This window comes from Lobosporangium transversale (genome assembly GCF_002105155.1).
Source record: "Lobosporangium transversale strain NRRL 3116 chromosome Unknown BCR41scaffold_24, whole genome shotgun sequence".
In the NCBI taxonomy this organism is placed as follows: Eukaryota; Fungi; Mortierellomycota; class Mortierellomycetes; order Mortierellales; family Mortierellaceae; genus Lobosporangium; species Lobosporangium transversale.
This window is the reverse complement of record NW_019029002.1, coordinates 62,826-88,389: the sequence shown is the minus strand read 5'-3', so window position 1 is coordinate 88,389 and position 25,564 is coordinate 62,826. Positions and strand designations below refer to the sequence as shown.

General features: G+C 43.2%; 8 protein-coding genes across 8 annotated transcripts; 2 read left to right on the top strand and 6 right to left on the bottom strand.

The window, feature by feature from the left end:
• Positions 1-1,096: 1,096 nt before the first annotated feature.
• BCR41DRAFT_397320 (hypothetical protein) lies at positions 1,097-2,809 on the top strand (the record flags this gene model as incomplete). The annotated part of the gene is made up of 1 exon (XM_022028882.1): positions 1,097-2,809. The coding sequence occupies one exon, from the start codon at positions 1,097-1,099 to the stop codon at positions 2,807-2,809; it is 1,713 nt and encodes a 570-aa protein (XP_021880245.1).
• A 1,252-nt stretch (positions 2,810-4,061) lies between these two features.
• On the bottom strand, positions 4,062-4,815 carry BCR41DRAFT_355849 (WD40-repeat-containing domain protein). The gene has a single exon (XM_022024547.1). It carries the CDS (start codon positions 4,751-4,753, stop codon positions 4,184-4,186), a length of 570 nt encoding a protein of 189 aa, XP_021880244.1. The 5' UTR covers positions 4,754-4,815; the 3' UTR covers positions 4,062-4,183.
• Positions 4,520-10,022, bottom strand: BCR41DRAFT_97196 (hypothetical protein). The gene is made up of 8 exons (XM_022031101.1): positions 9,827-10,022; positions 8,426-8,636; positions 7,318-8,334; positions 7,185-7,231; positions 6,835-7,081; positions 5,261-6,730; positions 4,862-5,123; positions 4,520-4,716 (listed from the first exon to the last, which is right to left on the bottom strand). The coding sequence occupies exons 1-7, from the start codon at positions 9,880-9,882 to the stop codon at positions 4,875-4,877; spliced, it is 3,297 nt and encodes a 1,098-aa protein (XP_021880243.1). The 5' UTR covers positions 9,883-10,022; the 3' UTR covers positions 4,520-4,716; positions 4,862-4,874.
• Positions 10,023-12,945: 2,923 nt separating this feature from the next.
• BCR41DRAFT_323975 (hypothetical protein) lies at positions 12,946-15,128 on the bottom strand. Its single transcript, XM_022021529.1, has 3 exons — positions 14,951-15,128; positions 14,077-14,856; positions 12,946-13,968 (listed from the first exon to the last, which is right to left on the bottom strand). The coding sequence occupies exons 1-3, from the start codon at positions 15,102-15,104 to the stop codon at positions 12,962-12,964; spliced, it is 1,941 nt and encodes a 646-aa protein (XP_021880242.1). The 5' UTR covers positions 15,105-15,128; the 3' UTR covers positions 12,946-12,961.
• Positions 15,129-16,040: 912 nt separating this feature from the next.
• BCR41DRAFT_355843 (Aldehyde/histidinol dehydrogenase) lies at positions 16,041-18,083 on the bottom strand. The gene is made up of 3 exons (XM_022024546.1): positions 17,800-18,083; positions 16,999-17,652; positions 16,041-16,914 (listed from the first exon to the last, which is right to left on the bottom strand). The coding sequence occupies exons 1-3, from the start codon at positions 17,974-17,976 to the stop codon at positions 16,153-16,155; spliced, it is 1,593 nt and encodes a 530-aa protein (XP_021880241.1). The 5' UTR covers positions 17,977-18,083; the 3' UTR covers positions 16,041-16,152.
• A 182-nt stretch (positions 18,084-18,265) lies between these two features.
• Positions 18,266-20,207, bottom strand: BCR41DRAFT_355842 (hypothetical protein). The gene is made up of 8 exons (XM_022024545.1): positions 19,754-20,207; positions 19,634-19,674; positions 19,395-19,540; positions 19,156-19,277; positions 18,925-19,062; positions 18,684-18,799; positions 18,466-18,571; positions 18,266-18,355 (listed from the first exon to the last, which is right to left on the bottom strand). The coding sequence occupies exons 1-8, from the start codon at positions 20,003-20,005 to the stop codon at positions 18,284-18,286; spliced, it is 993 nt and encodes a 330-aa protein (XP_021880240.1). The 5' UTR covers positions 20,006-20,207; the 3' UTR covers positions 18,266-18,283.
• Positions 20,208-21,018: 811 nt separating this feature from the next.
• BCR41DRAFT_407871 (hypothetical protein) lies at positions 21,019-21,765 on the bottom strand (the record flags this gene model as incomplete). Its single annotated transcript, XM_022029404.1, has 1 exon — positions 21,019-21,765. The coding sequence occupies exon 1, from the start codon at positions 21,742-21,744 to the stop codon at positions 21,019-21,021; it is 726 nt and encodes a 241-aa protein (XP_021880239.1). The 5' UTR covers positions 21,745-21,765.
• Positions 21,766-22,475: 710 nt separating this feature from the next.
• On the top strand, positions 22,476-24,262 carry BCR41DRAFT_355838 (putative phosphate-repressible Na+/phosphate cotransporter Pho89). Its single transcript, XM_022024544.1, has one exon. It carries the CDS (start codon positions 22,549-22,551, stop codon positions 24,106-24,108), a length of 1,560 nt encoding a protein of 519 aa, XP_021880238.1. The 5' UTR covers positions 22,476-22,548; the 3' UTR covers positions 24,109-24,262.
• Positions 24,263-25,564: the final 1,302 nt, after the last annotated feature.

Sequence of the window (25,564 nt, the reverse complement as noted above, 5' to 3'; positions counted from 1 at the left end):
CTCCCCATATATGCAGATGGAAAGGTTGTCAGGGACAGCGGAACATGAGACCCAACTTCTATCAAGTATCCAACATGCTGCCATGATTAAAAACGAATCACCTTCATTTCATACTGATAGACATATTTTTCAAGAGTTTTTTTTTTTTTTTTTTTTTTTTTTTTTGCAGACACAGTGTACATGTTCTGAACAACGCGGTGTCCCTGACAACCTTTCCATCTGCATAAATGGGGAGTCATCAGTATGGCTTTGGCTTGCTCGTGCGTATACGGAGAATTAGGCACAAGGCCTCCTGAAACATCAGTAAAATTTCAGTAAAAATCGGTAAGCACCTACTGAAATTTACTTTTTTTTTTTTTACCGATGTTTAAGTAAAAAAAATAAGTAAAAATTTACTGAAAAAAAACTTCAATACATCAGTACGATACACTGGATACAAGGAAGAGTATTACACCCCATGACATTTCTTTGTGGGCTTGTTGGAGGAATCGCAAGGAAACTCCTGTCTGAATTTTTTGCACAAAAAGCAAAAAAGAAGGCTTTATGTACGTTCTGCGATGCTCATTGGCTAGATCCACATTTAATTTAAAATTTATATTCTAAAAGCGCAGGTCTATTGGCTGATTTCTACTTGTCTTCCTCTCACTCGGCATTTTCCAATTTAAAATCCACCTTTTTACATTTTATGCAAAAAACTGAGACAGGAGTGTATCTTTTTCTTTTGATCAGTCGCGAAGACATCAGTTGAGGTGACATCAGTCGATATCATTAGAAAAAAGAAAAACACGAGAAAGGCAGAGAGCGAGAGAAATAATCGTTTGACTGATCACTTCACAATACAAGTGATGAATGATCGAATTGGGGGTTTTTTTATGCTCATAGTCATATCCATTTTCATCCTGCATAAGACCCCTTTGTCCTCCTTTTCGCTTGAATAAAAACCGAGCCTCAAGTCTTTCTCCACCTCGCTTTCTTACTTTCTCTTAACCATTTACTGTATTCTACATCCCTTTATTCTTCGCCGTAAAAAAAAAAAAAAAAAAAAAACTCAAATATCATATCACAGTACGATAAGAGTCAGAAACATCTTCCAACAATGGATCCCATGGACTTGCTTTTAGCCTTTGTCCCTCAAAGCATTATCGAGTGCCTACCTCTTGTTCTTGCAACTGTGATCTATGAGCTCCAAATCCTCAACTATCTGTTCTTTGATCATCCAATTCGCCCTCTTCCGCCGGACCCATCACTTTCATCCGTCGCATTCTTGCCCTGGGAAATTCCCACAAAAACTAGGACATGGCAGGGGATCTTTACCGCCTGGACTTGCAGTGTCATTTGGTTTTTTTCAGAGCTTACCCTCAATCTTTTGGATGTCGTACCAAATAGGGTAACTGATCAAGAAATTACGAACCGAGGGATTTCTGTAAAGTCTAAGAATTTGAATCAGCGACTTGAACATCAGCAACAACCGCAGCATTTACAATGGCGACAATATTACGCGATGCAGCTGAACTGCCAAGAGCAATGTGATTATCCGTATTTGAGCACTACCCAACGTAAAATAGCCTCGAAAGAAACGCCTGCTATCCCCTCCACTGAACGAGTGGTCGCAATGGCCCAAGAAGAGAGAGCGAAGCCGTGTCCAAAAGGATATGTGATTGAACAAGATTTTGGAGAGACTGTGACTACAGGATCAGCAACGTTGGTTGAAAAAATTGGTCTTAACAGTGAAGTGAGAAATGAGCGAAGCAAGAGGGACGTTATATTGACTACTGATAAGAATTCATTCGTCGCCACGAGAAAAGCTGGCCTTGTCGCTGATAATACCGATAAAGATACTCGAGAGGACAAGTTAACGATGATAAAGAAAGATGAGGGCACTATAAAAAATAAGCACTGCACTATACAGGAGGATATTCATACTACCATTGCTGAAGAAGTCCAAGTTCCGCAACATAGTCATGTCTCGGAAGGAGTGAAACTTTTCGAAGAGCCCTTCGCAGAGTCAAATCAAGTTGAACAGCGGGGATCTTCCGAAGAGTATACTGTAAACAAGGACACAGCGATCTCAAACAATAGCTCGAATTCATTTGGAACTTCATGTATGACAAGAGGTAGCCTCCTGCTATACAAGGAAGATGATTCAGAACTTGAGTATTCGCCTGTTTGCGGAGTGGAAGACGTCCATCCCAAGTCTTTTGCTGATATCAAGGATGACATTTTGATCCACGCTCGCAGTCGTCTAGATTCACCTGAGCGAGCAACACCTACATTCAACGCAGTGGATACCCTATCATATACCGGTACCCAACAATCGTTTAGCCCGACAGGTCACGTGGAGGGCGTATCTTGCATAGACTTTAGGAAACCAGGGATCCACGAACAGGTTTTTATTTCACGGTCACGGTACCAAAGCTCGACATCGTCTATCACTGAGCCAATCATCATCTCACCTACAATTGCAGCCCAAATGTATTCTTTTCACTCTGAAGACACCAGCGACCAGACATCGTCAACTGCACCTTCGGAGTATGCAGGTGAAACTTCAAAGAAAAAGAAAAAAAACAAAAAAAAGGAGAAAAGAAGTAAGAAACGTCAAGTGAATCTAACGAACAGTGGTAGCAACGATGATATCGGTAGCAACACCTCTGTTAGACCAACAGTTGACTTGAGCACAATCACCAGTAGAGCCGTGGAGCAAGAATTCGCGCCAAAGGTTAGGAATGGCAACATTAAAGCTGAATCAGACGCGATGTTTGCTGATGTAGACTCAGGCAAGGATATCGGAGCAGCCAAGACATCCGAGTAGGCAGCCTTGTGAATATAAAATAGTAATATGTATTTGCATATTGCTTTGATCTATAGGTGCACCCGTTTATATTTGGACGATCATCATTGTATCTTTTTTCGACCTCCCTCTCTTTTTATATCGTCTTTGCCATCTCGACAACCGCATCCGGTTCCATAATATCTGGTCAATAAATCTAAGCTTTAATCTGCCATCATTTCATCTTAACTTAAAATTGGCCTGTATCAAATCCTTTTACAGAAGAAGTAGATCAACTCTACATCAGCCAAAGAAAACAGCAATCTTGTTGAAGAAGAGTATGGCTGTGGAGAAAGTATATATCAAAGAAGAGCAGTTGGCTTCTGGCATGGACTGAGTACATCTTGCACAAAGCCAAAGAGAAAGATGCATAACTTTATGTTACTTCATTTGTTCCACATTTTCGCATACATACAATTATATCTCTAAATTTGTGTTTTAATATAGTTTGGCCGAGTTTTTACAGACGTGAAGAACACGCAACAAAGAAAAGAAAAAGAGGAAAGGAGAAAACAAAATTGATACTTGAGCAAAAACAATAAAAGAAAAGTGCAAACTAATAAGATTTACATGGTATATTAACAGAGGAACAAGCGGAGTTATTAAAAAATTTAGGAGGTACGAGATATTAGTGGCGAAGACTTGAAATAAGCAAAAAAAAAAAAAAAAAAAAAAAGATGCATCAACGAATAAACCAAATTAAAAAGTGTAAAATAAATATATAAAATGCCTTCAGGAATATCGATCATCCAGCAACGCCCCATAGCTTCAAATTGCCATCAATTCCAGCACTGGCACTTGCCAACACGACTGACTTTTCACCATCGAGAGCTGTCGTAGTACAAGCAAGTGCAGTCACGGTTGCTCCTGGATGCGCCTGTGAATTCGTTAATGTGGGATTTTCCATATATCCACCCGCATTGAATTTCCAAATCCAGATCTTCTCATACTCCCCATAAACCAGTCGAGTGACCGCACTTTGAGCTTGTGCTAAAGATGAGCTTGCGACCCCTGATGCAGCGACATTGTTGCTTCTTGGGATGCTCTTTAGAAAGGCACAGCTTTGTATCTTTGCCGACTGGTGCGACCTGAGAACACGCCATTGCGTCGTTTCCCATACACAAATTTGATCAGCTGACGCTGATACTAAATAGTTGCCTTGTGAAGACCAATCGATTGTCAAAATCGGATTGCTATGGGTAGTGCTGATGGCTTGATGTTTTTTATCGTCTACCTGAACAATATAAAGCGTTCCACCTATTGCGACTGCGACAATATTCGAATTATGTGGATGATATCGAACTGGACTAGGAGAAGACACCGACTTGGTAGACTATGAAGAAACCAACAAAAATTTTAATGAACAAATAGAAACTGAGGACCTCGTTTAAAAAAAGAGAGGCTTACCATCTTCATCGACTGTTCACACTGCCCTGTCGTAAAGTCCCACAAACGAAGCTCGCCTTCTAAATCACAAGACATACAATGATTGCTCCCTGGGCTCGGGCTGAAATCCACGGATGTGACCGTAGTGTTGTGTCCTTTAAGAATCTGAATTAACTTGACTGTCGAAGCATTTGCTTGAGTAACAGATGACAGATCCCAGATACGTACAGTCTTATCGTGAGATGTTGTCCCCAAGATCAGTCTGTCATCATGGCTAAAGCGTGCGTAAGTGATATGGGCTGTATGACCATCTGATCCAGGATCGATTGTGTACTTGAGCTTTTTGTTGATCACAGACCAGATCAATACCTTGCGGTCACTTCCTCCGCTGGCCAGCCACTCCCCATTAAACGAAAAGGCGCAGGCATTAACTTTCCCCCCGTGACCCTCCAAACTTCCAAACAACTGCAGCTGTGAATCATGCGCAGATGACAACTGTAGGTCTGATTGATACATGAAAATAAGCAGAAAGTGGCTCATTCAGGTCAGCAAACAACTGGCACCAAATGACATCTCTAGCTTATCGCATAACCTAATTTTTGCATAGCCTTAAAATGGAATAAACAAATCAAAGGAAATGCCACACACCAGTCTCGCTTCATCACGAACCTTCGCTCCTGCTCAAATTAAACATATTAGCACCATATCCTTCTATACCCATGCCATCCATCTGTAGCCCATCATTGTCAATGATGTCCTCAAATCCACTGCTATATGTGAGCTGGATCGGCTTTATCTCCTCTACGGCCCCCGTGTTCATCGACATATTCTCCAACCCTGCAGAAACTGGGGAAATGATTGTAGCTGACGTCGTAGACTGCGACGCAAGACTTGGAGATCCCACAAAGTCCTAAAATAAATAGATAAATAAATAAACGAGTGAATATATGAATACGAATAAAAAACAAAACTATAAAAAGCCTCTATTTCGTTCACTATCCAAGTAGCCTAGGGTTTTTGCTATAATTCTCTTGAGTTCGAACTCACCTCACCAAGTTGCTGTTGCGCCATCATGGAGGACTGTCGCTGTAAATGATGCTTTACGTTTTCCGCTGCTGCTGCTGCTCCCTGGGCCTGTTGGCGACTCCACTGCATAGCTTGCTGCTGTTTCTTTTGCACTTCCTGTTGAGCATGAAGCTGCTGTTGCGTCGCTCGAGCACGCACGGTTGGTGATCCAGTGTTCATGGGCGTGGTTGGATTACTGGTGTTACTAGGTGATTGCATCGAGTTGATACGGTCTCGGATAGCCTGGCTTGTAGGGGACGACACATTTTGATGATTTACATCCTGACCGAGGGTGGTTCCAGGAGCACCCGTGAGTACATCAACCTGAGCATGTAAACCATTAGGTACACTGTTTTGAGGAATTGGACTTTGTACACTCTTGATTTGGGTAGTATCTTGTGGTGTTTGTGGACCAGGCGGTACCTGCTGCTGTGACTGTTGTTGCTGGGCTTGCTGCTGGACTTGTTGCTGAGCTTGTTGCTGAGCTTGTTGTTGTTGTACATACAATTGCTGCTGTTGTTGCGCTTGTTGCTGAGCCTGCTGTAATTGGTAGTGCATTTGCATATGCTGTATACGCGCTTGCTGCGCTTGCTGCGCTTGTTGTAAATGACGGGTCTGAAATTGTGGCGCCATCCCACTCGCTGGGTTTCCCACCGTAGACTGAATGGTTGTTGGAACAGCAGCACCCATAATCGGGCTCACGCCTGGCCGTACCGGAGCGTTCGCCATAACAGGGCGAATGTGCGTATTCATTGCACCCACGGCTGCCAGGTGTTGCTGATGTTGTGCTTGTTGAGCACGCAGTTGCATTTGCATTTGCATTGTCAACTGCTGGTGTTGGAGTTGCTGTTGCTGAATTTGCTGAGCTTGTTGCTGTTGTTGCAATTGTTGCTGCTGCTGAGGCTGAGCTTGAGTTTGGGGTTGAGACAGAGCCTGAGCTGGGACCTGTGGCTGTGGTTGTGTCTGTGATTGGAGTGAGGGCTGACCTGTATGCTGTGCAGTTTGCTGCTGCACTTGCGTATGCTGTGTCTGCTGTTGTGAATGGAGCTGTTGAATATTTGTTATATTAGGACTACTAAATCCGTTGGTGGCAGGCGTAGCTGGCATACTGAATTGTGTTCCTGGTGTAGCTGCAGGAGTAGTAGAATCTATAGTAGGATCTACTGACTGTTCTTTCTTGACGCCTTTCTTTCTTCTATTCCCTTTGGTTGGTATCTCTGATGCAACTGTAACAAGCTGCGCGTTAGAGGTTGTGGGTGATCCAATCATATTAGGCGAGCCTACATTGGCAGCCATTAGTGCAGCATTGTGCTGCAATGGTGTTGCATGAGTCACCTGGCTAATGACTGGCGAAAATCCTCCTATTGAATTGTTTCGGATTCGTTTACGATCCTGAGGAGAATCCATCAGAGAATCTACCCCGTTAGGTCCAGGAGTTGCGTGCTCCGCTGGCTATGTAAGGTGATCGAATTCAGTTATAAGAACAAGATTCAGTCGCTTCATTTAAAGTTCATTTCATGCAATATCCAAAATATGATGTATGCGCATGTCCATACCTGAGACGTCCCCGTATTTCTTGCCCCAGTCATTTGCTGCATCTGCATTAAATACTGTTGTGGATGGGTTTTTTGGCGGTGCAACAGCATATTATGCTGATCCAAAGTCTGTCCTTGTATCTGTGGAGTCATTGGGTTTGATTGTGTCTGAGGTTGCTGAGACTGCTGTTGCTGCAGAAGCTGCTGCTGTTGTAGAAATTGTTGATGTTTTGATAACATATTCTTGGGAACCGGACTCATCATCGCCCTGAGTTTAAGTGCAATTGATTATTCAATTAATAAGTTAATATATTTGACGGACTATGAGTATAGCTGATGAAATATAAAAAAAAAGAAAAAGGCTGCCTTACGACCCACGTGCTTGTTGAGCTTTCTGGATTTGGTTGGCAATTTGTACCTATAAATTGAATGTCATGAATTTTAAGCAGGTTAGTATTTATCAAAAACAGCATAAGCTTCCAATCAACACATGTTTTTACTTACAGAGTCGCTTGGAGTCGCTTGACCTGTAGCCTGCGCGGCCGCAAACTGCGGAGAGGCATGGATACCTATAATCCCTGTCTGCGACAACTGCTGCTGATGGTGTTGGGAGAACGATGGCTGCATATGAGCGACGTGCGGTGACTGCATCGTATTTCCGATATGTTGCGGTTGTTGGGCCTGCTGACTATGAAGGCCTTGCTGGGCTTGCGGTTGCTTCTGATGTAGAAGCTGTTGTTGCTGTTGAAGTTGTTGCTGTTGTAGCTGTTGTTGTTGAAGTTGCTGAATTCGCTGTTGCTGGAGTTGTTGCTGTTGGAACTGTTGCTGCTGAAGCTGTTGGAGTTGTTGCTGCTGAAGCTGCTGCTGATGTTGGAGCTGCTGCTGTTGTTGGAGCTGCTGTTGCTGGAGCTGCTGTTGTTGAGGCTGAGATTGTGCTTGTACCTGATGCTGCTGTTGTTGGATTGGCTGCTGCTGTTGCTGTTGTTGTTGTTGTTGTTGTGCCGCTTGTTGTTGTTGTGCTGCTTGTTGCTGCGCTTGCTGTTGTTGCGCTTGTTGTTGCTGTGCTTGCTGTTGTTGTGCTGCTTGTTGCTGCGCTTGCTGTTGTTGCGCTTGTTGTTGTTGTGCTGCTTGTTGCTGCGCTTGCTGTTGTTGCGCTTGCTGTTGTTGTGCTTGCTGTTGCTGTGCTTGCTGTTGTTGTGCTTGCTGTTGTTGTGCTTGCTGTTGCGCTTGCTGTTGCGCTTGCTGTTGCGCTTGCTGTTGTTGCACTTGTTGTTGCACTTGTTGTTGCACTTGTTGTTGCACTTGTTGTTGCACTTGTTGTTGCACTTGTTGTTGCGCTTGTTGCTGTTGTAGTAGTTGCTGTTGCTGTAGTTGCTGCTGCTGTTGCTGTAATTGATGTTGCTGTAGTTGATACAGCTGTTGATTTTGCGCTTGCTGTGCTTGTTGAGTTTGCGAGACACCCCGCATTTGAAGTGGCATTTGTGCTAGTGGCCGTACCAGCTGGCGATTCAGGGGATTAAGCTAGAAAAAGAGGAGCAGTTAGACAATCTTATGGCATACAGATGCTAATGTAATTTTGCCAACCAAGCACTACTAACATCGATTTGCTTACATCCATGTATGTGACAGCATCCTTGCTTGCAGTCCCGAGTTGGGCTTGGCCAGCGCTCCAACAGTCCCAGAACACAACAAACCACTCATATAAAAATCCTTCTTGGGTATCAAAAGGAACTTTGCGGTCTGATCCTAGCTGAGCATCTGTGGCGAATGCATCTGCGGATGCATGGAAGTTGCGCTTGACACAATAATCATAAATGAACAGACTTCATATGTCAAAGAGAGAATGAAGATAGGAAAAGGTTGCTGTTAGTCAGTCATAAATCATAATAATAAGCCGATCATCCCCACTGATTGCTAAGTTATCCTTGATGTCTTTGACAGATAACAAAGATGGTCCATATTCTCGTCATCAAAGCCCCCACAAGCTGCAGTGGGAAGACAAAGAATAATGCACAAACAAATCTACACACTGCTCTACACAAACATGAGGTTACTGTTGTCATCGACATCCTCTCCCCTACTGACTGATGTCTTCAACAATACTGACTGACTCTTGCTATCGTTGAGTTCTTCACCTTCATCTGTAGTGGTAGCATACAGGATCGGCCCTAATTGAGCCGTTAGTATTGCTCAAAAATACCACATCTCTGTGCTCAAAATATGCTCTCGCAGTTTGTAATTCTGTGTTGGTGCGTGCCAGAGATGAAACAGGCCCAACGACGGCAGCCCCTGGCCGTCAATTGCAGTGCCCTCTCTCTTGTCAAAACTCTCTTCGACCATCTCCTTCTTTCTACCCATTCACACTTGCTCCCACACGCTCCTTATGAGCCAGGTTCGGTTTGTATTTAATCTGACCACAGCAATCTATAATGGTGGTAATAAGGACAAGATACTCCCTTCAACACATCTATTCATCTATTGGTGACACCACGATCGAATTAAAGAGCTGGGCGTGAACGGTAAGCGCTCCACCTGACACCTGTCGCCATGGTGTACAGACCACCTGGCTCACACACCAAACAATCACTTCAGGATGCCAACGATGCTGAGCTGAGAGACCATTCCATCCATATTATTTTAGACTCCGTGATGACCCACTTCATTGCACGCTTGAAGTTAAGGAATAAAAATAAAAATAAAAATAAAAAATAAAAATAAAAAAAAATAAAAAAAAAAACGCGTATTATTGCTGCCATGGCTAATGCTGTTGCTGTTATTGCTTTGTTGAAATGCTGGACATTATCTATATCCCCAATCAATTTAGTCTTCTAAATGGATCCTCTTCCGTCAATGACAGTTACACCGAGATTATGTTTTATGAATCACTAATAAATGGACATGTCTGATCCTTTGTGTGGTCAACAGGGTATTGAGTAGGTGAAAATGGAGCATGCACAAGCTCCTGTACAATGAAGGTAAGAGTGTGAATAGAAAAGCGTTATTGTGTGCTTACTTTATCAAATGATCATTGTCCCAGCTACCTGGCTTCCTCTGCTGGGACTGTGCCATGGAGGAGTGAGGATGCAATGAGAATCCTGATGGGTAATAGTGGCGAGGGCGGCAAAGGAAGAGAAAGAGAGACAGAAGGAGGGTTGGAACTGCTGTGAAAGAAAAAAAAGAAAAAAAAAAAAAGTAATAGATGGATAGATGGCCTGGATGCTTTTTCCGCTTTTGAGCTGAGGAATATGTGAATACGATTCGTGAACGATGTACAACAGACTGACTCAGTCAGGATCTGCTATGAATGGTAGTAAGGAGAGAAAATTAGGTATACTTCGTGACAATGTACTTAAGAGAATGAGAACAAGAGAAAAAAAAGGAAGATGGTCTGGGACAAGGTGAAAATAAAAATAAGAGTAAGTGTTGTATTTTTTACATTTGTTGTAACCACAAAGAAGCCCTGTTTGCAGAGGGGAAAAAGAGGATGTCAAAAAAAAAAGAAAGAAAGGAACATTTGCTTCGTGCTTGTCAACTTTTTTTTTAAACACACCGAGAAATCAAAGATAGCAAACAGTGAGCTATTGGAGCCGGGCCTGACTTGAGCAAGACGACAACAGCAGTAAAGAAGAAGCCGTAGTGATGGTGGAAAGGGCGTCCACAATGAGGGATCGAGAGACGGAAAGGAAATATATAAAAAAGACACACATTCCTACAAAAGAAAGTGAGCATTTTGGTTCTCTTGCTTCCTGGGAGAGCCTGCTGCTCTGCCTTGATCTCTGTGTGTGCATACTAATTGTCTCCTGCCTCTCGGTCCTATTCATCATTGCGTCTTGATGATGAGCCTGGTACTCAAAGTATCAAAGGGTTCAAATGAAGCAACTTCTGATCCACAGCAATAATTTACATCCTCACTATCACTGTTTGCACCTTACTATGGACTTCAAGAACCAGTAGCGAGCCATGCGGAAAATGAAACTAGATTAGGCATATCAACGAAGAAGTAGATGCAAATAAATGAACCAGTGATCACCTTTTCCTACCACTCTCTTTGCGATTCAGATATAAATATCATCCATTCGTGTTGATGGATCTCTTTCTCTTCAGCTCTCTACTCACAAGATGAAGAAGAGCACAAGAACACAAATATTTGTAAGAATATGACACTGTGAAAGGTGGAGATGTTCATACCGCCAACGTAGTTTTAGAGGAAGAATGAAACCATTCCCAGCAAACTGGCATATCAAACTAAGAGAGAATGCACCTTACCATTATGAGCCCTAACATCTCATAGTGAATATGAATAGAGTCACCGAACTCGAGACCGTTGACATAACGGTCCTCATCTCAGTCCCTTTCTCAATATGCCCCAACCAACATGCCTCCGTTGCTGCCGTTACTCTTTGATAGATCTACTACTCGGGGTCCTTTGCATCTGCCTTCTTGAATATAAAAGTCGTCTGAGTAATTCCCCCAATATCTTGAGCATATTTGCTTTCATGCATTTTAGTGCTCAAAGCAGAGAGCAAAGTTAATCGGTATTAAACTAAAGCCGTGAGAAGCCGCTATCATCTTGACGAAATAGATAGCACAGCACCAGTTCTTGATATATTTACTCAAATAGACTCACAAGAGGTGCAATGCAAATGGAATATTCATAGCCGAACTGGATATATTGAACGAAATACCAACACAATGGAACAAAAAGAAGATTACTGGGTGTAACTAATGGCTCAAGAGTCTGCACTAGATTAAACAGAATTGGTAATGAATAGATAATTAAGAAATGACCCTGGCAGCTCTCAACCCTGCGAAAGTGAATGGTAAAGCCTGGACCAAGACCCAATTTCAATCAAGCAACCAGAACTATCCCTTCATCTGTCCTTGCAACTGAGGCGGACATTTTGCTTTGCAGCACCACGTCACAAGCAGACCCGCATCCAAGTAGAAAGTCTCGAAAGGCCAGATGTGGGAACGTAACGGTTCGCAACTCGAAGGGTGCCATATAGCTCGATCATGCTTACCACAACCGGTACCCACAAGGCTGCTCACGATTGATTCTATTAGCACGTCCATCGCTTCCTATCGCCTACCGCCGTCAGCGAAGTATGAACATTAAGCATATTGCTCTACTGTCTAAACTCGTACGCGTCTAGGACCAGCGCTCTGAGTATATATCGTTTCTTGGATGAGTATAGTTCTGCATATTCTAGAAAATCAAACCTTGACGAAGTTCTTAACAGTAACACATTTGGGGAAAGACCGGTGATGCTATTAAACGACCGCGATACAAGGAACAGTTCCGAGTACACACGAACTATGAAGCGAGAGGAAACCGGTAGCGCCTAGAGTTGACAATAAACGCTAACCTCAGCAATAGCTGGGGATATGGCCCCTTATGCCAATTGCAAGTGAAACTAAATGATGTCCTATGTCCTCATGATTATAAAGATTGCTTTTCTCCCCATGAATGAGCAAACCATATTTAACATCTTTACAGAAAGAAATAACCAAAGGAATGACCTTCTATTCTGACTGAACTTTGTTGCTTCTTGTAGTGTGAATCGAAAGTTCGTTGTTCATGCTGAGCATGTTGTTACATAATTGATCATCTTTGTCTATTCATTCTTGTACATACTATTCCATAGAGTGCTTGCTGCATGGCCGCGTTGGCCTTATTTTTGTCAGTGCTGGGTCCTTGTTGCGCTGGGAATCGACCTTGGGTGTGTGTTCACCACCATAGGAGCGACATGGGCAAATGATAGAGCGACCTTCTACTTGCAATAAACTTGTCACCATAGTCAATCAACATGCCTTCACCAACTGTTGCAGAGTAAAGGAAAGTTAGTGACCATGGTCAAACTAATAAGCCTGTCTTTGCAAATAAGGCTAATCCTTTTCTTACAGTACAACATTGTAATAAAAGTATTGGCCTTGGTTGCTCCGCCACTTCTGTCCCCAATGTCACCATCACTGATGTCAACCTTTGTACTTGCTTTAATGATCTTCAATATCTCATCAATTGTCCGTCTTACCCAACCTCCTTTCCTTGTTCTTTTTTATATTCTCATCCCCAGTACTAACATAATAGTACAAACATCGTTGCTCACGCTCTGGATGATTAGTCATTACTTGCATCTTTGTTTTTATTTTATTGCTCTTTCTGATGCGCCTCTAAATCCTGCCAGTCCTCCTTGATAAAATCACTTGCTCTCTCTGCAATCATAACAACTGGTGCACAGGTGTGGGCGCCAGGTATCTTCGGTATCACACTTGCATCAATCACCCTTAGCTTTTCTATACCATGTACGTTCAGTCGACTATCAACCACTGCCAACGGATCCGATGTAGGCCCCATACGGCAAGTGGATGTGGGGTGATAGATCGTATTACTTGTCTGTCGCACATATTGCTGGAGCTTGGCATCGTCGTGATCTGGAACAGCTTCCTCGCCTGGATAAATTTCCCGCCCTCCAACTTCGGGATCCTCGTTTAATCGACGACCGAGTTTACGCATGAACTTAATAGCCTCTGCCAGGACACGGACATCAAACGGATCCGAACAGTAATTGGGGTCAATTACTGTCTCCCATTCCGCTGTTGATGAACCGCTTGTTTGTTCCTTTGGCCGAATCGTGACAGTGCCGGAGGAGCAAGGGTGGAGCAGCACGGCGACCAGGGTATAATAGTTTTTGGTGTCAGTTGCCACTTCCTTTCCATGGCCTTTAAAGTAACCTGGAATAAATATAACTTCGATATGAGGCGAGTTTGGACCACTAGCTCGCTCCTTGTACGTTCCGTTGGCCTTTTCGCGCTCCACAAAGTCTGGAGCAATATCCTCCAGTCTCACGAAATTGGCAGCCTCGCCGACTTGGCAAGTCATAACGCCGGTGCCGTAGAGCTTGTAATTAAGGACCGATAACAGTACGCGAGGAAAGTTCATATCCCCATGAGTGACATGAGCACGAGACCTTGCTCGAAATACAACTTCCACACATAAATGATCCTCAAGGTTAATGCCTACTCCGGGGAGCGTATGGACATGAGGAATAGAGGGTTGACGAATTGGGCCAATCCCAGAGGCGAGAAGTAGATGTGGTGACCCAAATGCACCTGCGCAAAGAAGTACTTCCCTCGCAGCTAGAACACGTCGTTGAACTTTATGAATGGTAGCAACGTATTAATTATTTTTGCAAATATAGTGGGAATACATGTAAAAAAAAAAAAAAAAAAAAAAAAAAATAGCGGCCAAGTTCTACTCCTTACCATTTTTATGGTCCAAAAACTCAACTCCATAAGCCATTTTAACACCCCTCCGTGCCTGGGTAAGGATACGGCTGATGTTCGCACCGTAAACCACTCTGATTCTCCCCCTCGCACCTCCACCTGGAACAATTTGTTTGCCTTTGAGAAACGCTCTAGCTAATGAACTCCGGGTACCATCGCGCTGAATGAATGTTTGAATCCTATTCACGCCTAACGTCGTCCGACCATTGAAGTCCTTGTTGCGGGGCACACCTTCCATCATATTCACCTCGATGAACCTCTCAGAGGAACCATGAAGGTAATGAAAAGTGACTTGCCATGGCCCTTCTGTACCGTGGTACTCTGGCTCATAGGTCTCGTACTTTGCTTTGCGAATTCTTTTGGTCAATGGTCCCCTAGGGTGGGATGGCGGCAAATCTGGGTCATTAAACCCTTCCGACTTTTTAAAGTAGGGCAGGCATTCCTTGTAAGACCACCCGGGATTGCCTAGCGACTCCCATTCGTCGTAATCGCAAGATGCACCACGATGGTAAATCATAGCGTTAATAGAACTTGATCCACCTAGCATCTTGCCTCGAGGCTGCTTCATAACTCGCCCATCTGCATGGATCTGAGGAGTGGTTTTTAAGCACCAGTCTCTATCGGTATCGACGTGGTACATTAAAGTGACGGGGGTCATTGATGAGATAATGTCATCCGAGTAGCCAGCCTCGAGGACAAGGACATTGACCTTTGGGTCCTCCGCTAAACGATTAGCCACCACACAACCGGCACTACCACCTTTTAGAGACCATAGAAATTGTGAGAGATCTGCTTCGTTGCGGCAAATTGAGCGAGATGAACTGCAATTATATTCTTGCTTTTAAGCACATACCTCCGCAAACGATGTAGTCATATTGTTCTTGCGAGTCTTTAATATGATCCCATGGTCCTTTACCATCTTCGGCGAAGGTCGTAAAGGTAGAGTACTTGTTTAAGAGCGTGATTGAGGCCTGAGTTAGGGCTGCATTTGGTGCAAGTGCGAACATTGTTTCTGCGAAGTGTGTGAGTAGAGGAGTGAAAAAAAAAAAAAGAAAAAAAAGAAGAGAATAAATATTCAGAGATCGCTGTTCGCTCTTTTTGGTTATGTCTTTTCAAAAATGAATGTTTACTTGACAAAATACTTGTTATTGAAAGGGACTAACCAAAAAGAGCGAACAGCACAGATCTCTGATATCACGATCCCAAAAATGATCGAATTGGTTTGGCGACGTCCCACTACGTGATTGACTTGCAACAAGACTCGGGTCAAATTGGCCGCCAATCACCCGAGAGTATTCAAAAAATATAGGGATCTGATGAAGCGGACTACATAAGATAAAACTTGATAAACTTTACCATTGTCGGAACTTGCATTTTGCGGTTTAGCTGTTTAAAACCAATGTTTGGGCGATTGACTATTAGCAGGAAGCTCTGGCTTTATCGACTTTTTTTTTTAGAGGGCTTACTGCCCGCTGTCTCTCCAGCCCCACTTATTCCCTTCTTCTTCTCTTTATGCTGGCATTTTTTTATGGGGCCGAGGGGATAATAGGGATTGAGAAAAAAGGATTCGCTGCCACAGCATCGGCGGCTTGGATATGAGTCTGTGATTACGACTGTGCAACCAATTTTTTATATTGCCAACTTAAAAAAACTCGGTACACTTTTTGTTCCGCTTTTTGGCATCTGGCTACAACGTCGCTTATGCCCTACCAATGTGTCAATAAGTATGTCAATAAATGGGCCAAATCTTAAGGCTGGAGCGAATATAAAAAATTTGATTGTACATAAAACGGACAGTTAAAGTGTCTTTTTTTTCTGTACATGTAGAAACATAGCATATCTCGCAGTGACATCTGAATCCATTCCCTGATACTGTTGTTGTTGCTTGATAAGGATTCTGTTTCAAAACCAACTCCTACACATCAGTCCAAATGTGTTAAAAAGTCCTGTTTTCCTCAGCCAGTCAAAGCAGTGGAGAAGTCACGGGCTTGCGATTTTATTTTTATGTATAATATATTACAATGCATTACTCAGAATTGAGCCCCAGTGAGGCGCCTATTTCATGGTGGGCATGTTAACACTTGCGCGAGTGTCCTCGGCATCTTCATGGCGCCAGAGAGCAGTGACAGTCTTGGTCGAGGTGTAGAAGCTGACTCCAGACTTGCCATAGAAGTTGACATCACCACGAATGGAGCCACGAGAGCCAGTGAATGAAAACATAGGCAAAGGAACGGGAATGGGGACGTTGATGCCGACTTGGCCGGCATCAACCTCCTTCTGGAACTTCCTGGCAATAGCACCACTCTGAGTAAAGATAGCGGTTCCATTGCCATAGGGGTTCTTATTGATGATATCGATGGCATCGTCCAGGGTCTCGGCATTCAAGCAGACAAGAACGGGCCCAAAGATCTCCTCACGGTAACACTCCATATTTGTTGTTACGTTGGTCAAGATACTGGGCCCAATAAAGTTGCCTTTCTCGTATTTTGAAACTTTGATACCACGTCCATCCAATACAAGCTCTGCACCCTCCTTGACACCAGAGGCGATGAGGCGCTCAACCCTCTTGAGAGCATCAGGCGAAATCAAGGGGCCAAGATCGGCATCGGGTTCAAATCCTGACGAGACCTTGAGCTGCTTAGCACGCTCAACGAGTTCAGGAAGCCACTCTCGAGCCTTACCAACAAAGACGACTGTCGAGAGAGCCATACAACGCTGACCGGCAGCACCGAAGGCAGCACCAGTAAGCTGGTTCAAAGTGTGGTTCTTGTTGGCATCAGGCATAATTACTCCATGGTTCTTGGCACCCAAATTTGCCTACAAATAATTAGCAAATAAAACCATTGGTAAGCTAGTTTATAATTTTCCCTTGGACAAGTTAATAACAGTCAATCAACAAACCTGGACACGCTTGCCGTTACGAGAGCCGCGCTCGTGGATGTAGTGACCAGCCTGGTCACTTCCGACGAAAGAGATAGCTTTAATGTGCTCATTATCGCAGATAAAGTTAACAGTGTCCTTGGCGCCATGAACAATATTGAGGACACCAGCGGGTATTCCCGCCTTTTGGGCAAGCTCAGCAAGAATCATGGTGGCACCAGGGTCCTTCTCAGATGGCTTGAGGACACAGGTGTTCCCAATGACGTTCGCGAGGGGGAACATCCAGAGAGGGATCATGGCTGGGAAGTTGAATGGAGTGATACCAGCTACGACACCGAGGGGTTCTCGGATAGTGTAGGTATCCATGTCAGTGGCAACCTCGAGGTTGTCGCCCAGGAGCATATGGGGAATGGCACAAGCGGCTTCTACAACCTGAAGGCCGCGAAGAACATCACCACGGGCATCTGCCAATGTCTTTCCTTGCTCAAGAGTGATAGAGTGAGCAATCTTGTCCATGTTCTCACGGATGAGTAACTGGAGGTCCAGCATCTTGCGCTGACGGTGAAGAACTGTGGTTTTCTTCCAGGACTTGAATGCCTCCGCGGCTGAATCAGCGGCGTACTTGAGCTCCTCAGGAGTGGCCTCAGGAACGAGAGTAACGATCTCTTGAGTTGCCTACATGTCCGGATAGCATAATTCAGGAACCCAGGATACAGGCGAAACGGTTAGCAAGAAGTTCATGACGGACAGCCAGCCAAAAATAAGTTTAACATAAAAATAAAAAATAAAAAATAAAAAATAAAAATAAAAATAAAAACTCACAGGATTGCGGAGCTCAATCCACTTGTCAGTCTTTGAGTCGATGAATTCACCATTGATGAATAACTTTGTACGAGGAATGGAGGATTGTGCAGCATAGAGAGCAGGCCTTGATGTGGAGAGGGCACGCTTGAGTGCGGGCAAGGCCGTAACACGGCGCATGGCAGAGTAGGACAACATGCTTGGATCAGATGAAGAGGATGAGAGATGGAATGAGAAGAAAATAAAGAATAGAAAGGGGAGAGAAGGAGAGGGTGGGAAAGAAAGCGTGGGAATCTTATTCAAAGTAGTCTCAGCATGCACTTTCCCCCACAAGCTTGCGATCTCACCATTTTATTCAACCTCAGCGCACCCCAATCAATTACTGCCAATCAACCAACTTGTGACCGGTTGCTTAATGTTTTCTCCACACTTTTTCCAACAGGGCTTTACTGCAGTCTATTTTCTTTTTTAATATTTTTATTACCAATGGTAATCAACATCACAATTATCGCTTGCGCAGGTCTACAATGTCCAGATCTAAATCAACCAGTTCAACATGGCCTTGATCGCAGGCATCCTGTTGTTGGAGAGATATATAGGTTCAGAGTAAATAATGATTTATCCTTCAATATAACATCCAATCAACCAGTCAATAGTCATAAAAGAATGCAAGATATAGCTAAATACCGTGTAAATGTCGTCTTCGCCGGGGTGCTGATGGAATAGAGGCTTCTGACGGCAATTTGTGATTATTTGTAGCCCTGGTGGATCTGTTAGCCTAAATACACCGTAACTTGAAATGCCAAATAAGTAAAACAAAAAAGGGTCGAATGGTCAATATTTGGCGGTTAGAAGAAACTACGAGCAAGCTAAACAGATAGTCACATTTAAAAGCCTTTCTTTACTCTTTGTCATGCTTGGGGGCGCATACAATGGCAATGGCCTCCGGTAGCATTAGCTGGTATGAGCAATGGGTGTGTAAATCAACTGAACTCATGAAGCATGTTTGTGTTGGATGAGTCTAGGAAGCCATAAAAGGCAATGTCAGTAAACACTTCGAATACTCCAGCATCATGGTTCCCATAGGCATGCTAAAAATTAAGAATGACTAAAAAGTAAAAATAAAAAAAAGTAGAGCTAACTTACGTGAATCCAACCTAATGTCATGAGGTCTCTTTCACTTTGAAACTCAAATAGCTCATCTTCATTTGTGGTGGAGCACGTATCTGAGGTCGCAGTTTGTTTTGGGATAATTAATGTCGTGACAGTAAGCTTGTTGCGCGACTATGAAGCCAGACACTGGGTGTTAGAGTAAAAGAACCAAAGAAACTCATGTAAACATCAAATCCAATGTCGATATCCGTTTTCAGCAATTACCAATACTCCCGCCAATATCCCACACGTCTCCAGATTCTTGATTGTATTAGGGCGTACGATATTCAAGAATCTATCCAATAGTCTGAGAGGAACTATAAGCTTTCTCAATCCCTGTGAGAATTCTGTCGTTTAATGAATATATCAACCAAAAAAAAAAAAAAAAAAAAAAAAAAAAAAAAGATCAGTTACTGCTAGCAGCCCCGCTTAAAGTAGTCAGAATAAATTATTTCAATTGCTACCGTGAATGTCTTCTTCAATCTGAATCTTGGGTGGAAGCTTTGGTGCGTGGCTCCGCATGTCAGGTTTCTTTGGCAATACAGGAGGAGGCCCCGGAGGCGTAGGTACAGGTTGCTGAGATTGAGCTCTAGCCGGGGAGACTCCAAGTCTATTCAACAGTTGACCACGCCTTAATAATTAGCATTAAATTCCTCTCTGAACTACTTAGGATCATACAATGAGTTGCAATAAATATATTTACCGTGAATGATTGTGGTATTGATGATGTTCTGGGTAGTTAACCTATAATTGAAATGGACTTTCCATGAGAATATATTCCACCTTGCTTGCTAGAGCAGATTATCATCCAATAAACTCATACTTCACTTATTATTCCAGTATTATGATGGTGATGGTGATGATGGCGATGATGGTTTTCACTCCTGCCCTGCATTGCCGGCTGTGTAGAGTTGGTCCCAGGAACCCCTTCAAGGGCTTTTGCAATCGACCATTCATTATCTATAGGATGATTTGCCCAATATAACTCACTCTGCTCCTCTATTGCTTTACTAATATCAAGTTGTTGTTGGGTTGCCAGTTGACGCTGTGCTTCTAGAGACTGAGCCAGGATCATTGCTTCCCGCTGTTTAATACACTCCTGATACTCTGCATATTTCCTATCGAGGATTGGCCTAAGCGCTTCGACTTCGTTCAATGCTTCCTGTGCATCCTAATGACAAATACATAAGATGATAAATATTAAATAGATCTTGCCAAATTTGTGGTACCGAGCGTGGCAACATTATGTTTGTTCCCATCTGTCATCCTTGCTTACTTTCATTAGTTCGGCCAGAGCTGCCTTGTGGATTGGGTTTAAATAGTCGCTGTGCTTTGGAAGTTCTTTGATAACGAGACTGAAGAGTATTCCAGCGTTAATTTTAAAAGAAAAAACACTGCAACCTTCAGTAAACTGATCTGAGCTGCATACTTGCAAAATTTCATGTAAAGGATATACGATGCCTGTAGGTCGCCTTCCCGCTGATAAACCCTCGCCTGAAGAAGCAGATAGAAAATGAAGACGGATTACTAATCATTAGAGGTTCCTATATCGAAGATTAATAAGGCTCAGGTAGTGAGTCCTTACCTGCTTGAACAAGTGCTCTGCTGTCCGAATGTAGAGACGCAAGCGAGTTGACTCAACCATCGTAACCTGCGCCCGGTCATTGAGCTGCAGGCGCGGATACACCTTCTCAATCTTTCCTCCAAGCATCTCTTTTTATTAAAATTGTGGTAATGAGTTCTAGAAAATGACAAAGAAATGAATTCGCAACAGCCATGTAGGTTTCTGGAATTATAGTCACAATAACCCTTAATATATTTAAATGCTGCGCGAATGTTGCAACGATGTAACATCAACTTCCGGACAATGGTCGTACTTTTATCCATTATTTATCGGCTCCGCCTAGTCAGATATACCTTGCCCTTTGCAGGCTCGCGTTGGCTATTGCCTGTTCTTGCTATAGCTATAGCTATGCCTTGCTATTGTTGGAGTTTTATAAAAGTGCTTTGGTCATTTTTTTAAATAATCCATAATAACTACGTTTTTTTAATTATTCATCTTGCGATGCAAACTGCATGTATTGAATGTTAATAAATAAAAACAGAGCGGGGGTTCATCCTGTGAACACGACTCTTTCCACCGCTGGTCTCTAGGACCGTATCGCCGTAGCAGTTCTCGCAGTCATAAAATTTGTACTTGTATGTCCCTTGGAACGAGTAGATCGTGCTTCCATCCAATGGTCGGCAACCCAATCCTCGGATCAATTGCCTCCTGCCACCGAACGAAGTTCTGGACCAAGCTACTAGCGTATAGTCTGAAGGCGCAGGACATGTTGATGGTTTTGGCTCATCTCTACGAATGATTTTAACGGATTGCGGATAGATCAATGGGTCAATACGATGGACCGGAGCAGAACTCCAGCCGTAAATCATCCTCGATCTACAATGGCCATCACTGTAGAATCCATATTTTCTAGAGCTGGATCCCTCGAAACTGCCGACAGCGCCACCATCAAGACGGTAGCATCCCTCAGAGTTGCTTCGCTTTTGTTTATGGCCCTTGTATCCTGGCGAGGACCAGGCAATGAAGTTTGATGCATCAATGATCTCATCCTCGTTTGAAGGATCAGCCATATCATTAGGAGGTTCCACGGTTTCGTCGTTGTCGCTGAAGCTCACTGGGGACGTCAGGCTCTGCAGAAAAGTAGCAGGATCAGGGTTGATATTAAGAGTAGAATCAGTTGCAATTTGAGTAGTCTGAGCAACCGTAACAGCGGTCCAGGCTGCAATAGAGAGGATAGATAAGATTTTCATTGCAAATAGTGGAAATGTCCGAAATAGTTGTAATGACGAGATACAAACTACAATCCTTTTTAAATATAGCTGGCTCCATGCGGACGAACAATTAATTTCACGGTCAAGCACGAGTTATCTGAGAAACAAGTTTACCTCAAACAAAAAAAAAAAAAAAAACTTATTTGTTCCACTCCAGGCATGTTTCTCTGAGATTTGTAATAATTCCACATTTAGCAAAGTCCTAAACAATCAGTTTCATCCTTAAGGGTTTTTCACACCCGCTACTCTGTCCTAGACTCCTAGTCAGAGTAAATTACGTGACCCTGAAGGTCCTTATCAAAAATCATGTCCTAGTCTGTGCTCAGACAGACGGACAGGGGATGGTCCGAGGCTCCAAGAATTCCAAGCGGTTAAACTTCTTTGAAACTAATGCATGTTCATTGGTGAAATATTCAACAAATCACATCCCAAATTGACTGTCCATGTGCCAACCATCACAACGCATGCTGCTTTACTGACACCTTATTGGCTAGATGAATAGGATACTTCAAGTAAAAAGACCCTATAAAACATTAATCCCGATCTGACTATAGACAATTGGATTTGATCGCCGGGCCTCAACAAAGTCTAAAATTGCTGAGACGATCAACAGGTTGATGGAGCACATCAACAGTGGGGCTATATCATAAGGAGCATGTGTATATAAATAAAGGGGAGAAGCCTCCATGGTATTTTCTTCACTGCAATTTCTTAGTCAGTCCTTTATTCCTCTGGTCCTCCATCACATCAACTTCTATTTTCCTCTTAAATACATTTCTCATAATGATGGAAGTTGGAGATTACACTTTTCTCTTTGTTCTTGGCCTAATCTTTGCCTTCCTGGACAGTTACGGTATCGGTGCGAACGATGTCAGCAACAGTTTCGGTGCTGCTGTCGGCGCTGGTGCTTTGAATCTCAAGCAGGCTATCCTGATCGCCTCCATCTGTGAGTTCCTTGGGGCATTTCTCATGGGCTCCTCAACTGCTGACACGATCAAAGGTGGCCTGATCAACGTCAGTCTCTTCGCGGAACAACCAGAGTTATTGATGTTAGCCATGGTCTGCTCTCTCGTCGGCTCTTCTACGTGGGTCCTCTTTGCTTCCTCTCGTGGCTTGCCTGTCTCAACAACACATGCCATTGTCGGTGCAATCACTGGTGCTGGTATCGCTGGCTTCGGGTTCAGCACTGTGAAATGGGGTGGGGTCGGTACAATTGTACTCTCCTGGGTTATTAGCCCTTTGGTCGCTGGTATAGTCACTGCGATCATCTTCATCGTCACTCGATTTTTAATCCTCAAGCATCAAGATTCGCTCAAGCGGGGTCTTATTGCTATTCCTTTCTACTTTGCCATCACTATCTTCATCAACGTCTTCTACATCATCTTCAAAGGCTCTCCTGGCCTCTCTCTCTCTCAATTGCCTATTGGCGCCATCATTGGCATCTCCTTCGGCGTCGCCATCGTTGTCTTCCTGTGGTGTAACTTTTTCTTAAAGGTTTATCTTCGTCGCAAGCTGGAAAATGAAGAACCTCTTCGTTGGTACCATTGTTTTTATATCTATGCCGTATCGACCCGTATCAAAGCTCCTGAAAACCTTGAAGAGATCGCTTCTGATAAGGAAAAGGCCAATAATACCGATGAAGACACCGAAAGCGACGGCACTGTGAACAGCGGCCTTGCTGCGCTCGACAATGAGGATAAACCACTCTCTATGTTCCAAAGGTTCAAGAAGAAGGCCTTCCATGGCTTGAACCAGGATATTAATGCGAAGACTGAGGATGTTGAGAATATGCACGACAAGTCAACTCGCTATGATAGCAAGACCGAGGAGCTCTTCTGTACACTTCAAGTCTTGACAGCTTGCTTTTCATCCTTCGCTCATGGCTCCAACGACGTCGCTAACGCGATTGGTCCTTTGACCACCATCTACTACGTATGGAAACATGCCATGGTTGATGTCACCGGGAAGTCTCCGGTCCCCGTTTGGATTCTTGCTTTTGGTGGTGTTGCCATCGATATTGGTCTCTTGACTTACGGTTATAAGGTCATGGCTACCCTTGGCAATAACATCTGCTATGTCTCACCAAGCAGAGGTTTCTCATTATCACTGGGTACTAGTTTGACGGTCCTGACTTGTTCCAAAATTGGTTTGCCTATTTCTACCACCCACTGCATTACTGGCGCTACTACTTCAGTTGGGCTCTGCAGTGGAGGGGGGGTCAAGTCGATCAATTGGAAAATCCTCGGCCTCATCGCTTCCTCTTGGATCTTGACTCTCCCGGCAGCGGCTTTGGTCTCTGGTTGTATTTTCGCAATAATCATCAATTCCCCTCACAAGCTTTAATGAGTTCCTATTATATTTCCAATCATTAGTAACAGAAATTGTATTCTAGTAGATACCATTTTGTAAATATACTTCCATTTTATCTATTTTATGCATCCTAAAGAAGGATATTTTTTGAATTGTTTAATATATTTATAAATAATGGCTAGATCACACCCTCTACCTTGATACTTCAGTTGGCCTTTATTGATTATGTATCTTTATTGAATACTTCCCAATGTGGTGATTTATTTATTCTATAAGAGTCACTGGATGCCCTTGTGTATTGAATTATCTCAGATAAAAAACCGGTGTGTGGGTACAGTTCTGATAAGGATTATATACCAATGTGGCAATTTCTACGCTGAAAAGAAAGTGTTCATACTCAAATCCTTTCCTCTCTACGTCCTCCATCTTATCCTGTGCTTTATAAAGTGCATACCTGATATGTGGATTGGCCTTTTGGGTTAATACCTGGATGATGATTAGAAGAAAAACGTTTTGTATAAATGCTACGGGATGTTCATGTTCAATTGATGCACATTGAAGATATGAATAGTATTATATTTTATTGCCCATACGCTCGCTAAATCCAGTTAAATGGTTGTCAAGGAAGGAAATCGAGCCAAGTAATGTGGCGGCCATGCTGCAGAATGGTATCATTGGAGTCATTTTGGAGGTCAAGCAAGAAGTGGTGATACTTCTATGTGATGTCGACTTAGTGTTCATTCTTCTCCTACGTAAAAGAGCACGAGTAACCTTCTGTAGTAGACGTCGTAGATAGGTCCAAAAATCCATTTACTATATGTTATATTGAGCCATGCCTTCATTTTCCTAATCCTCTATTCAGTGAATCTTAGCATAGTGGGCAAACGTTGTGTTCATAGCTTCGTGTAGCTTTTTGGAACAAACATGGCGTTGATAACCGAGCTATTACCACCGTCATTAATTCACTTTGATGATACCTTTTATTGACACCACGTGAGGACGGTTTGTACATCGATTTCCATTGGATCGTATTAAGCTTGCCCAGAAAGGACTCAATAAAAGTTCACTGGGCGATTATGAGGGAGAGATCTCATCAAACGTTTGATGCGGAAGAGACACGCCATATGGCTAAAAGCTCTCATGTCGGTGATGTCTTAGGTTTCTTAAAGTTGGTCCACCTCTTTTTCTCCTCAGTATGATGTTACAAACACTGCCACGCTGTCATGCTTGGCAGTTGGTATCATCAGGATCAATTTTGTCATTATTAATTATTATCGGCGGGAACCAAATCTAAGATAATACAAATCATCACCAAGAATGCTATCCCTCTAATACTTTTTTCTTTTTTCTTTTTTCGTATAGTAAACGTTTTTACAGACTAGAGAACACCAGTAGCAGCAATATCAGCACTGACAACATTACTCTACCTAACCAAACTAGAAAGACTTTGGATATATTGTCCATTATAGATCCGATCGCGCGAACAATG

Bases quoted from the DNA above. Each gene is read 5' to 3' on its own strand.
- BCR41DRAFT_355849 (XM_022024547.1), bottom strand. From the start codon at position 4,753: ATGAGCCACTTTCTGCTTATTTTCATGTATCAATCAGACCTACAGTTG.
- BCR41DRAFT_355843 (XM_022024546.1), bottom strand. From the start codon at position 17,976: ATGTTGTCCTACTCTGCCATGCGCCGTGTTACGGCCTTGCCCGCACTC. The intron at 17,653-17,799 runs GTGAGTTTTTAT...CCGGACATGTAG, and splicing joins GGATTGAGCTCCGCAATCCT to GCAACTCAAGAGATCGTTAC. The intron at 16,915-16,998 runs GTTTGTTGATTG...AATTATTTGTAG, and splicing joins GTAACGGCAAGCGTGTCCAG to GCAAATTTGGGTGCCAAGAA.
- BCR41DRAFT_97196 (XM_022031101.1), bottom strand. From the start codon at position 9,882: ATGGCACAGTCCCAGCAGAGGAAGCCAGGTAGCTGGGACAATGATCAT. The intron at 7,082-7,184 runs GTAAGGCAGCCT...ACTTAAACTCAG, and splicing joins GCTCAACAAGCACGTGGGTC to GGCGATGATGAGTCCGGTTC. The intron at 6,731-6,834 runs GTATGGACATGC...CACCTTACATAG, and splicing joins GAAATACGGGGACGTCTCAG to CCAGCGGAGCACGCAACTCC.
- BCR41DRAFT_355838 (XM_022024544.1), top strand. From the start codon at position 22,549: ATGATGGAAGTTGGAGATTACACTTTTCTCTTTGTTCTTGGCCTAATC.
- BCR41DRAFT_355842 (XM_022024545.1), bottom strand. From the start codon at position 20,005: ATGATCCTGGCTCAGTCTCTAGAAGCACAGCGTCAACTGGCAACCCAA. The intron at 19,675-19,753 runs GTATGAGTTTAT...TTTCAATTATAG, and splicing joins ATACTGGAATAATAAGTGAA to GTTAACTACCCAGAACATCA. The intron at 19,541-19,633 runs GTAAATATATTT...ACTGTTGAATAG, and splicing joins CAATACCACAATCATTCACG to ACTTGGAGTCTCCCCGGCTA.
- BCR41DRAFT_323975 (XM_022021529.1), bottom strand. From the start codon at position 15,104: ATGTTCGCACTTGCACCAAATGCAGCCCTAACTCAGGCCTCAATCACG. The intron at 14,857-14,950 runs GTATGTGCTTAA...GGTCTCTAAAAG, and splicing joins TGACTACATCGTTTGCGGAG to GTGGTAGTGCCGGTTGTGTG. The intron at 13,969-14,076 runs GTAAGGAGTAGA...CCATTCATAAAG, and splicing joins GTTTTTGGACCATAAAAATG to TTCAACGACGTGTTCTAGCT.